The sequence below is a fragment of the Microtus ochrogaster genome, chromosome 21, assembly GCF_000317375.1.
Source record: "Microtus ochrogaster isolate Prairie Vole_2 chromosome 21, MicOch1.0, whole genome shotgun sequence".
Classification (NCBI taxonomy): Eukaryota; Metazoa; Chordata; class Mammalia; order Rodentia; family Cricetidae; genus Microtus; species Microtus ochrogaster.
The window spans coordinates 361,609-373,426 of record NC_022022.1 but is presented as its reverse complement, the minus strand read 5'-3'; the positions used below and the strand labels follow the sequence as shown (position 1 = coordinate 373,426).

General features: G+C 44.6%; 2 protein-coding genes across 2 annotated transcripts in view; one reads left to right on the top strand and one right to left on the bottom strand.

Moving 5' to 3' along the window:
- The window catches only part of Tsacc (TSSK6 activating cochaperone), a 17,470-nt gene extending 15,769 nt beyond the window's left edge, over positions 1-1,701 (bottom strand). The window contains exon 1 of the mRNA XM_026784037.1: positions 1,123-1,701. The gene's annotated coding sequence lies outside the window, so the exon portion shown is untranslated. The remainder of the gene's footprint in view (positions 1-1,122) is intronic.
- Positions 870-11,818, top strand: part of Cct3 (chaperonin containing TCP1 subunit 3) — a 17,690-nt gene continuing 6,741 nt past the window's right edge. The window contains exons 1-10 of the mRNA XM_005356883.2: positions 870-1,026; positions 3,119-3,180; positions 4,141-4,191; positions 4,422-4,484; positions 6,402-6,498; positions 6,821-6,938; positions 8,230-8,416; positions 9,578-9,727; positions 11,125-11,257; positions 11,555-11,636. Coding sequence (XP_005356940.1) covers positions 996-1,026; positions 3,119-3,180; positions 4,141-4,191; positions 4,422-4,484; positions 6,402-6,498; positions 6,821-6,938; positions 8,230-8,416; positions 9,578-9,727; positions 11,125-11,257; positions 11,555-11,636 — 974 coding nt within the window. The 5' untranslated portion in view covers positions 870-995. The remainder of the gene's footprint in view (positions 1,027-3,118; positions 3,181-4,140; positions 4,192-4,421; positions 4,485-6,401; positions 6,499-6,820; positions 6,939-8,229; positions 8,417-9,577; positions 9,728-11,124; positions 11,258-11,554; positions 11,637-11,818) is intronic.

Sequence of the window (11,818 nt, the reverse complement as noted above, 5' to 3'; positions counted from 1 at the left end):
GACCAGGCTGGTCTCGAACTCACAGAGATCTGCCTGCCTCTGCCTCCCGAGTGCTGGGATTAAAGGCATGCGCCACCACCGCCCGGCTTAAATCTCTTTTTAAAAGGAAAAAAATAGGACAACAGTTAAGAGCACTAGCTGATGCTGCAGAGAACACGGGTTCAGTTCCCAGCACCTACATGGCGGATCACAACTATCCTAAACTCTAGTTCCAGGGGATCGGACTTTCTCTTCTTACCTCCTCGTGCACCAGGCATGCCATGTGGCGCACAAAATTTAAAAAAAAAAAGTGAGTACATCTAAAAAACAGGATTTTGGTTTGTTTAAAGAAAAAAAATAGAGTCTAGAAAAGGTAAACCACAACTCCCAGCATGCTCGGGGGCAGAAAAGGGCCGTACCCGCCCCACCCCGTGACCAAACAACTTCCACTGCCTCAACCCTTCCGGCCACGGCCGCTATCCCCGTACCACTATTCCCTCCGGTTGCAAAAGCTGCAATAAAAAGTGAAAAACTGTCGTGCCTTTCTTGACTTTCACGGTGGGACGAGAACTGATGGACAAAACAAGAGTTTCATGACCTCACCTGCAGCATTAATTCAAAGCCTCAACCCCAGCACCCGCCCTTGTAGTTGGTACGCAAGCGCTGTAGCGAGCCAGCCAACCGGCCGAGCCTCGGCGCTTGCGCAGACATTCCGTCTGCACGCGGCCGGGAGCGGCCATGCTAGTGCGCAGGCGCTCCCGTCTCCCAAGCCCCCCCCCATCGTGTCCTCTCCATCTAACTTGCCTAACCTTTCTTACGTAAGGGCGGGGCTAGTATCGGCTATTGGTCTATGTTCCTGCCAATCAATAAAGTGAGGTTAGTGATTGGCGGCCCTTCAGAGGGTAGCAGGTTTCTGTGTCAGTCCCTAGGAGGCAGCGTTTTTTCCGCTGCTCTTCTCTCCAGAAGGTTCTGCCGGTTCCCCCAACTCTGGGTCCTCGGCTCCGCATCGTGCCGCCATGATGGGCCACCGTCCAGTGCTCGTGCTCAGTGAGTTCAGGGAGGCGGTAGTTTCCTCCGCCCCTCTCTCCCCACGCTGACCAGGGTTGCCCAGCTCCGTCCCGCCATGACTCGGCCCCCCCGTACCTTCCAACCGCCTTTTCGTTTTGGAAGCGCCTTCTCTGGTTTTTCTCTCCTATCAGCTCCCGTCGCCCTCCTTTGACAAAATGCCTTTACGCTCTCGAAGTCGCTCATCTTTACGTGTGCTCCATCCCACTCGCGTTCCATTCTTTAGCCGCCACCCTCCACGCCCCCGTGTCCTTTCTAGCATGATTTCCGGCATGTAGTTTGGGAATAATCATTCTTAACGTTAGGCCTTGCCTCATCCTGGGTCCATCCCTTAGCTGCTTGACCTAGAACAAATCGCTTAATCCGTGCTTTAACGTCAGTATTAGTAGGCTGTAGTAGTTCTTTAAAGGATTGGGAATTAAGTTGGTAAATTAAAGCTGCCTTTACTGGCAGATCGCAAGTAGCATCTTGGCGGTAGCGGCCATTCAGCGACGCTTGTTCGGAAGTGTCACGCCTTGCCTCAACTAGTTAAGTTCCTCCAATTCCTCTTGGTTTTCTTTCCCCTTTAGGAAATGCCATTCATTGCTTGAGTAAAGAGCACCAGTGCCTTTTCTGTTAGGGGAGCTGTTAAGCCAGGTTCGACTAGTTAAACATAGTAAATAGAAAAACAGAAAAAAGATTATTATTCGATATGGTCACAAAGGGGTTCGGTGACACCACCCTTCCCACCCACCCACAGACAAGTCCTTGGGCTTAAACTCAAGCATCAGACCAGAGGCATAAGGGTCACTGCTCTCCTCTCCTGCGAGACAAGTTTCCCGTCTGGCTCGCAGGCTTTAGTCTTATTCTAGCGAGAGATTCCTTGGGAATTAAATTTTCTTTGGATACGTCGTGAGTGTTGGGTTGTTTTCTTTTTTCTGTTTTATGTGTATGGGTGTTTTGCTTGCACATGTGTCTGCGTACCGCATAAGTGTCTCGTGCCTGTGGGGACCAAAAGAAGGAATCACATCCCCTGGGACGCAGTTGTGAGCCACAATGGGTGCCTGGGAATCGAACCTGGATCCTGGCAGAACAGCCAGTTTTCTTAAACACTGAACCATCTTTCCAGCCTCTCGAGCAGGCTTTCTTGGTCACTAATCTTTGAGACGGTGGCTTCTCTTCCCAGGAGTTGGTGAGGGATGTGCACTTGCATCACTTTTCTCCATCCTTAGGCATGAATCCCCGCTGGAAATATGTGAGCCTACAGGAGAGTATTGATCAGGATTCTGAAATTGAAGTATTCCAGGTTATATCTTTATGTACCAGGGGCTAAAATTGAGAAGTAAAGAGCTAAGGGTACATATAAGCAGTTTCTGGGTTTGTTTTTAATTTTTTTCATTTTATGTGTATTTTGCCTGCATATATATCTGTGCCTGCAGACACTGTAAGAGGGCATCACATCCCCTGGCACTGGTTGTGAGCTGCCATGTTAGTTAGTGCTGGAAATTGACCCAGGGTCCTCTGCAAGAGCCTCTCCTGCTTTTATCTACTGAGCCATCTCTCCAGCCCCCACGCAAGTTTTTATAGATCAGGCTGGCCTTGAATTCTGTCTCTCCGGTGCCTAGCCCTAAACAGTTTTCTGGTCATCAAACTCTAAAATCTTTGTATTTATTTTTATTTTAAAAAGTTGTTAAATAGGTTTGGTGGGATAACTCATTAGGTAAAGAAGGCACCTGCCACCAAGCCTAATAGCCAGAGATGTGTTTTGTTGCTTTTGTTTCATTTGAGACAAATTCTCTCTAGGGAGACCAGACTGACCTCCAACTCACAGAGATCCTCCTGATTCTGCCTTCTTAGAACTGAAATTAAAGGCATGCTTCATCACACCTGGCTTTGATAACAAAGATTAACCCTGGCACACATGTGATAGTCAACTCCTGAACCCTGTCATGTGACCTCCACACTGACGAGTGTTTGTGCACCTGACATACACATACATACATACACAGATTTAAAAATGTAAACATTTTCTGTTAAGGTGGGAAATGAATTGCTTGTGTATACTGGGCCGTTGACGTGTTTATATCTGTTCTAGGTCAGAATACAAAGCGTGAATCTGGAAGAAAAGTTCAGTCTGGAAATATCAATGCTGCCAAGGTAGCACACTTTTTCAGTGTTTGTATGAGTTTGTTCTGGATTTGTGATATAAGCTTTCTGTGGATCTGCCTTCAGAGGATACAGTTAAGCAAAGGCAAAATTGCTTTTCCAAGGCATTTCCTTGGTGGTGGTATGGGGAGGGAGGTTTTATAAGCTGTGTGCATGTATGTATGTGTATCATGTGCATTCCTGGTGTACAAGAAGACTAGAAGAGGTGGTCGGATCCCCTGAAACTGGAGTTACAGATTGTTGTGATAGTGAGCCATGTGGGTGCTAGAACTCGGATCTGGATCCTCCAGAAGAGCAACCAGTCCTCTCTCCAAACCCGCCCCTGCCCCCTTTGTCGGGCTGGCCGTCCTTGAACTCACAGAGATCTGATCGTCTCTGTCTTCCAAGTAAATATCTCTTGAGTGAGTACAAGACTTGATTTTAGATGGCCTGGAGGCCACTGTCAGTGAAAATATTAAGGCTGAACTCTAAGGACATTGAAACTGTAGTAGGCCTTGCACACACTGTGTGTGAGAGGTCATTTATTGCTGTGTGTAAAATGGTTGCCCTCCTTACTGTCAAGTGTCATTGTTGAAACTGACTCTGGCTGAAGAGTTGGTTCAGCAGTTCAGAGCATTTGCTCTTGTAGAAGACAAATTTCATTTCTCAAACCTAGATGTTAGCTCACAATCTCCTGTGACTCCAGTTCTAGTTTCATGGGATCCAGCGTGCTCTTCAGGCCTCTATGGCCACCAGACTTGCATCTGGTACACAAACATGTATTCAGGCAAAACACTAGTCAGAACTGGGCATGGTGGAGCACGCCTATAATCCCATCACTTAAGAAACGAAAGCATCTCTAAATTCAAGACCAGCCAGAGATACTAGTGAGACCCTGTTTAAAACAAAATACTGGTTTTGTCTGTTAGTCTCCAAATCACAGTGTTTTCTGATTTGTGTTTCCTTACACAGACAATTGCAGACATCATCCGGACATGTTTGGGACCTAAATCTATGATGAAGGTTGGACTTTCTTTTATTGGAATTCAAACTCCAGGTCCTCCGTTTTTGTTATGTCTGAGACTTGTGCATTTTCTTCCTTTCTTTTAATTGATTTGTATTGAGCTCTACATTTTCTCTGCTCCCCTCCCTGCCTCTCCCCTCCCTTTCTACCCTCTCCCAAGAACCCCATGCTCCCAATTTACTCAGAAGATCTTGTCTTTTTCTAGTTCCCCACTTTTGCTTTTTCTTAGATGCTTTTGGACCCAATGGGAGGCATCGTGATGACCAACGATGGCAATGCCATTCTTCGAGAGGTGTGTGCTTTTGTTTTTGTTGTCTTTCCTTTTTTCTCACCCCCTTTTCTGAAATTTTTATAAATACCCAGAGCCTGTTCAGACACGTAAACCTTGGCATGGTGTTGTACGCTCCTAATCCCAGCATTGGTAGAAGTAGGATCATGAGTTCAGGGTCACCCTAGGCTGTAGAGGCTGTATAACTCTGAAATCCAAGGGCTATCAAGTATGACAGTGTACATGTAACCTCCACATTTAGGGGATAAAGGTAGGAGGATTGGGAATTTGAGATCAACCTTGGGATTGTAAATGCTGGGATTATAGATGTGGGCCATTATGCCTGGCTAGTCTAGTATAGCTGTCTTAAAAATGGAAAATCCAGGTGTGGTGTATACCTGTTATCCCAGCGTTCAGGAACTGAGGCAGAAGAATTGAGAGTTTGAGAACAGCCTGGGCTGTGTATCAATAACTTGTCTTACAAACAAAACCTGGGGGCTAGAATATGAACCTCTGTATTGGAGTACATCTTTTTCATGTGAAAGGTCTTAGATTCAATTTCCAGCACCAAAAAAAGAAGGGGGACTAGGGGAAGCACCAGAAACTTAACTTCCTGTGGACCAAGGCTGCAACTATGAAATCAAGGTAGCAGTGGGGCCTGGTTCTGAAGATTAAGGAAGAATCCTTTATTGTTTCTAGCTTTTAATAGTATTTCTTGTTCCTTTGCTTTGTAAACCCAGGATCTCTGTTTCATCATATAATTCTGGTGTCTCCTGTATGTGTTACAACACCAGTGGGACTCCCCTTAAACCAGTATGGCATCGTTTTAACTTGAATACTTCTACAAAGACCTACTTCAAGTAAAGCCACAATCCCATGTCTGAGCGTTTAGGATCTCCAGGGGACACACAGTTCAGTCACTATGGTGCTTGCAGTATTGAGCTGGAGAAACTGCTCTGTCCTCAAGAAGTGTTAATGCTTGAGTTCTCAGGGATGCTTTTCCTACAAAAGGAGAACTTGAAAAAGTGCTTAAGATGGGGGGGGGGGGAGCACTGTGTGTCTGTGTGCCTGCCCATGGACCAGGATAGAGTATAGAATCTTACAGAACAGTGATTCTGTTCTCAGCTTTCCTAATGTTGCGACCCTTCTAATAGAATTCCTCATGTTGTGGTGACCCCAACCATAAAATAATTTTAATGCTACTTTATAACTGTAACTTTGCCACTGTTAGGAATCATAATGTAGATATGTGGTATGTGACCCCCAGTGGGAATGAGTTCTAGAGGTAGAGCCTCACTTGGCTGTGAGCCCTAACACTGGTGCTAGGGACTGAACTTGGGTGGGTTCTCTGGAAGGCCAGTGAGCACCTTTCACCATTGAGCAACTCTTTAGCTCCTGGAGAGGTTTTGGTTTTTGTATTTGGAGTCAGGGTCTCAACTATGTAGCCTTAGCTGACCTGGAGCTTGCTATATATGGGTGTCCTTGATCTAGAATTTAGAGAGATCCACTAACCTTTACCTATCACTTCTGAGATTAAAAACGTGCGCTAACACACCTGGCCTGTAAAACAAAGGGGAAGGCAGTGTGTATGGAAGTAGAAGCTCAAGAGTTAGGGCCAAACTAAGTGGTCTTTGAGATGTGGCACGATGGGTCAGCTTGCTGCCACACCTGACAACCTGAGTTCAGACCCCAGCATCCACAGGGTGGAAGGAGATAGCCAGGGGGGAGGGAGTGGAAACTGGGATTAGTATGTAAAATGGAAAAGGATAGTTTTTGTGGTTTTTTTTTTTTTTTTCCTAAATTTAAAAAAAGAGCCAGACAGTTACCACAAGTTGTCCCTGTCCTCTACAGGCAAACAAAAACAAAATAAGTAAGTTTTGGGATTTTCTTGTTATCTTTTTTTTCAATCTTCTGAGTAGTCTTGGTTCATTTTTCTTTCAGATTCAAGTCCAACACCCAGCAGCCAAGTCTATGATTGAAATTAGCAGGACCCAGGATGAAGAGGTTGGAGATGGGACCACATCAGTAATTATTCTCGGTGAGAGGAAAGTGGAAGGTTGGAGGAAGAAATTAGAAACAACGTGTGTGCTGGTGGGGGTGACTCAGCAGTTAAGAGCACTAACTGCTCTTGCAGAGAGAGGTCCAGGGTTCAATTCCCAGCACACATAGAAGCTAGGTGCTGTCTATAAGTCCAGTCCCAGGGGATCTGATCTCTTCTAGCATCCTCAGGCACTGGCCATACTTATGGTACCTATATATATGCGCAGACAAAATATCCATGCAAGCATAAGGAAATTAATTGCCTTCATCTTCTGGTATTTTGAAATGCACTGCCATGATGGTTGTGTCCTTGTTTACAGCGGGAGAAATGCTGTCTGTGGCTGAGCACTTTCTAGAGCAGCAGATGCACCCAACAGTGGTGATCAGTGCTTACCGCATGGCACTGGAGGATATGATCAACACCCTGAAGAAAATCAGGTATGGAGCAGGACTGGAAATGAATAGTGTGGGAGGCTTAGGTTGAGTGTTCTGTTCTTAAGACAGCTAAGCATACAGCACACGTGCACGTGCTCACACACTTACAGTGACTTTCATTCTGGCTTTATATAGTAAGAAGTGGAGTCAAAATGGAGGAGAAAAGAAGTTTGTGTTTTAGAAAAATAATTCAGCTGGGCGGTGGTATGTGCATGTGTGTGTAAAGAACAGAAATCTGGCCGGGCGGTGGTGACGCACGCCTTTAAATGTTATAGCTGCCATGCAAAGTGTATTTTAAGATAGGCCTGTCTTCCTAGATACTAGAGTCCACTAAGGAGCATAAGCAGTGAGTTGTTAGAGTTAATTCAAGACTTAGTATTAAATTGTCCTACTATTATGTATGCGTACAGCTAATTCAGTGCTCTGTGCTGTGAAGATAACAGCCAGCAGCTTTCCGTTAAAATGAGGGCCACACCTGAAAATGATGCTTGAATCTAGAGAATTAATAGTTTATATTTGCTTGGTGCTAATAGTACAATATAGGAAGTATAAAAGTACATGATACGGGGCTGGAGAGATGGCTCAGAGGTAAAGAGCATTGCCTGCGCATTGCCTGCTCTTCCAAAGGTCCTGAGGTCAATTCCCAGCAACCACATGGGGCTCACAACCATCTGTAATGAGGTCTGGTGCCCTCTTCTGCCCTGCAGGCACACACAGACAGAATATTGTATACATAATAAATAAATAAATATTTTTAAAAAAGTACATGATACAGAGTAAGTTCTAGGACAGCCAGGGCTGTTACACAGAGAAACCCTGTCTGGGTGGGTGGGGAAGGAAATTATAAGCCTTTAATCCCAGTACTATGATACACAGGGTGACCCTGTCTCAAAAAACCCAAAAATAATGGGAAGTAGAGGAAGGTGGATCTCTGTTAGTTTAAGACCAGTCTGGTTTGAGAACAACCAGAGAGCTACAGAGAGAGACCCTGCCTCAAAAAAAAAAAACAGAAAGTGGTGGTGCTTGCCTTTAGTTCACTCACTCGGGAGGAAGAGGAACCTGGTATATCTCAAAGTGAATTCCAGGACAGCCAGGGCTACACAGAGAAACTCCAAAATACGCACACACAAAACCAAAACCTTGTAAACAAAATGTGTATGACTGTTAACCTTCACTTAATTTGAGAATTTTAGTTACAAATGGTAGGCGTCATAAAACACAGGTACTCTCTGAGGTACTGTGTTAAACATTTTATGGTTACTGCTGAACATGTTACCTGTATTTCTTTTTCCAGTACCCCTGTTGATGTTAATAACCGTGACATGATGCTGAACATCATCAATAGCTCTATTACTACAAAAGTCATCAGTCGGTGGTCCTCTCTGGCATGCAATATTGCCCTGGATGCTGTCAAGACTGTGCAGTTTGAAGAGAATGGCCGAAAGGAAATAGACATCAAAAAGTATGCAAGGGTGGAGAAGGTGAGCTGTCCAGTGTGTGCCTGAGAGTGAACTATCTGGCACGGTCACTCCACTTCTGAGGAGGGGTCTTTCTTTAGTTAGAACCAGAAAGGAGAACTGGACAGACTGAGAGCCTGGGAAATAAAAACCTAAGAGTATCGAGGAAGAATTCCTAAAATAATTTTTGCTGCCTTCACTGCCTCCCATACACAAGGTTTACCAAGGGTAAGGAAATACATTGGTATGTCCATATTGATGCATGTAAATATTAGTCATCAGTGAGGATATAAATTTTGTAAGTGCTGGAGCTGTAGAAATGGCTCAGTAATTAAGAGCCCTTACTGTTCATGCAGAGGACCCATAGGTGAATTCCAGCACCCACATGGTGTCTCACAGCCATCCGTAACTCCAGTTCCAGAGAACCAGATTTCCTCTTTTGACCTCCGAGGGCACCACACACAGATAATACACATATGTGCAGGCAAACCACTAATCAGGGTTCTCTAGAGAGCAGCACTTAGCAAAATAAATATTACAGGGCCTTTATTCAGCGACCGTTCCAACAGTGACTGTCACCTGACAGAGAAGCCAAGAGTCGGGTATTTGAGTCCACTAGGCTTATTGTCTCAGCTGGTCTTCAGTCTCCTTGGACTCCCAGAGGAGTCTAATGCCACAGCAGCGGGACAGTTGTCCATGGGAATGAGCAAGCAAACAGCAAAGGCTTTTATGTTGCCTGCCACCAAAGGTGTGGCCCAGATTTAGGGTGGGTCTTTTCTGCCTAATAATCCAATCAAGAAAAGTCCTTCACAGATGTGCCAACTCCTTGGGTTTTAGTTGATTCCAGATGTCAAGTTTACAGCCAAGATTGGCTCTCATACACTCAAAAATAAAATTTGCCAAAAAGTAAACCTAACAATTGCAAATAAAACACAAAGCTTTTCTGTTTTGACAAAACTTAAGCAAGCCTGTCACTGCCTACCCACTTGTTATTTTGTTTTTGAGCTTCATGGAAGAAAGATATCCTTGAAACAGTCATTTAGGAAAGAAGCAAATATGGAGATGGGTTTGAGGCTTGTGTGTGTTGCTGAGGCTTAGACCCAGGAAAACAAGTGCTATATGATGTACCCTAGTCCCAGCTACTGCCTCTTGATTATGTAGTGAAGTAAATCTTCCTTGGCTCAGATTCCTGGGGGCATCATTGAAGACTCGTGTGTCTTACGTGGAGTAATGATTAACAAGGATGTAACCCATCCACGAATGCGCCGCTATATCAAGAACCCTCGAATTGTGCTACTGGATTCTTCTCTGGAGTACAAGAAAGGAGAAAGCCAGGTAAGATTCCCAGCTTGTGGAGCCTTTTGTTTTTCTGAAACAGCTTCTCTTTACATAGTTCTGGTTATCCTGAAATCTACATTTGTAGACCAGGTTGGCTTTGAACTAACAGATCCAGTCCACCTGCCTCTGTCTCCCAGATACTGGAATTAAATTGTGCATGTGTTTTAAAGTGGGCTCTTGACTTAATATGGAAAAGTGACAATAAAGTTGTGTGCTCGCTGCCATTTATTGTCCTGTATACTTGGTACCACTGATTTTTCACAATAGTTCTTGAAAATAGTTTGATATTGCTTTATTTCCCCCAAAAAAATCACTCCTCCATTCATTAAAACTGCATCAGACATGTGGATACAGACGTGTGCCTACAGTCCTGTCTACTTAGGAAAGTGAATGAGGCAGGAGGATCGTTGGTTCAGGACCAGCCTCACAGCACATTTATTCACTTTTCTCCTTTGACTTTGGCCCATTTTAAACCTAGCTCTGTAGGACTTTAGTTTGGGGATTGATTGCTTGATTGATTGTAAGACAGGGTTTCTTGGTAGCTTTGGAACCTGTCCTGGGACTCGCTCTGTAGACCACACTGGCCTCAAACTCATAGAGATCCGCCTGCTTGTGCCTCTCGATTAAAGTGTGCCATGCACACGTCTTCTAATGTATAAGGAGCACCTATGGCCTGAGTTCTTTAATTTTTACCGCTAAAGGGAATTTGTGAAGTATAGAGACTTACAGGTTTTAAGCCAGTGAATCTTTTTTTTTTTTTTTTTTTTTTTTTGAGACGGGGTTTCTCTGTGTAGCCTTGGCTGTCCTGGAACTCACTTTGTAGACCAGGCTGGCCTTGAACTCAGAGATTCACCTGCCTCTGCCTCTCAAGTGCTGGGACTAAAGACATGCATTTCCACCACCCGGTGTCAGTGGATCTTACTAATGATTGGAAACAAGAATCAAGTTAATCCAGGGACATGGTTGCTTACACCTGTAATCCCAGCATTTAGGCTGAGAATGAGATTAGCGGGTAGAGAAAGTTAAGACTGTGTCCCAAAAATTCACAAGTGGGGGAGATGAATCAACCTAAAATATTCATGCACACTAACTAGTAAATAAAGTTACACCTGGTTACATGGGTGTGAAGTTTCGACGTTCAGATTCATAATTTCTGGGCTGGAGGGAGGGAGGACAGTTATTGAGATAACACTTAAATAGCTTCATCAGCCTTGAAATTTTGTGTGTGTGTGCTTGAATGTGCACATAGAGGTCTGGGGAACATTGCGTCTAAGTGCAATCCAGAAGACGGTGTCGGATCCCCTAGGGCTGGAATTAACAGGCAGCTGTGAGCAGTATTTGCTCTTGAGCTCTGAGTCATCTCTCTAGCTTTGTCACCTTGTCTTCACTCACAGACTGACATTGAGATTACACGAGAGGAGGATTTCACCCGAATCCTGCAGATGGAAGAAGAGTACATCCAGCAGTTGTGTGAGGACATTATTCAGCTGAAGCCTGATGTGGTCATCACAGAAAAGGGCATTTCAGGTAAGGCTCCATCTGCCTTTTGAGGTAGAAAAGAGTGGGTGGCTTTGGTTTGGTTTTATCCCTCAAATTGGTAAAGACACATCACGTGCTTTTGCCAAGCAGTGGTGGTACACACCTTTAAGGTCAGCCTGGTCTACAAGAGCTAGTTCCAGGACAGCCAGGGCTACACAGAGAAACCCTGTCTCTAGAAAATTAAAACAAAATGTGTCATGTGCTGTTCAGAATACTACTTTAGGGTTAAAACTATTTTGGAGTCTGGAGTTCAGGGATCTGGCTGACGCTTTTCTAAACTTTCAGATTTAGCTCAGCACTACCTCATGCGGGCCAATGTCACAGCCATTCGCAGAGTCCGGAAGACAGACAATAATCGCATTGCTAGGTAAGTAAACCAGCTAAAGGTAGGCAGTATTTCTCTTTCTTTCATTTCTTCTTTTTTTTTTTTTAAAGCTGCATAGTATAGTCATTGATTGAAATGATAGAGGATATAACTGCTTATCAAAAAGTTTTCTCAGCCGGGCGATGGTGGCGCACGCCTTTAATCCCAGCACTCGGGAGGCAGAG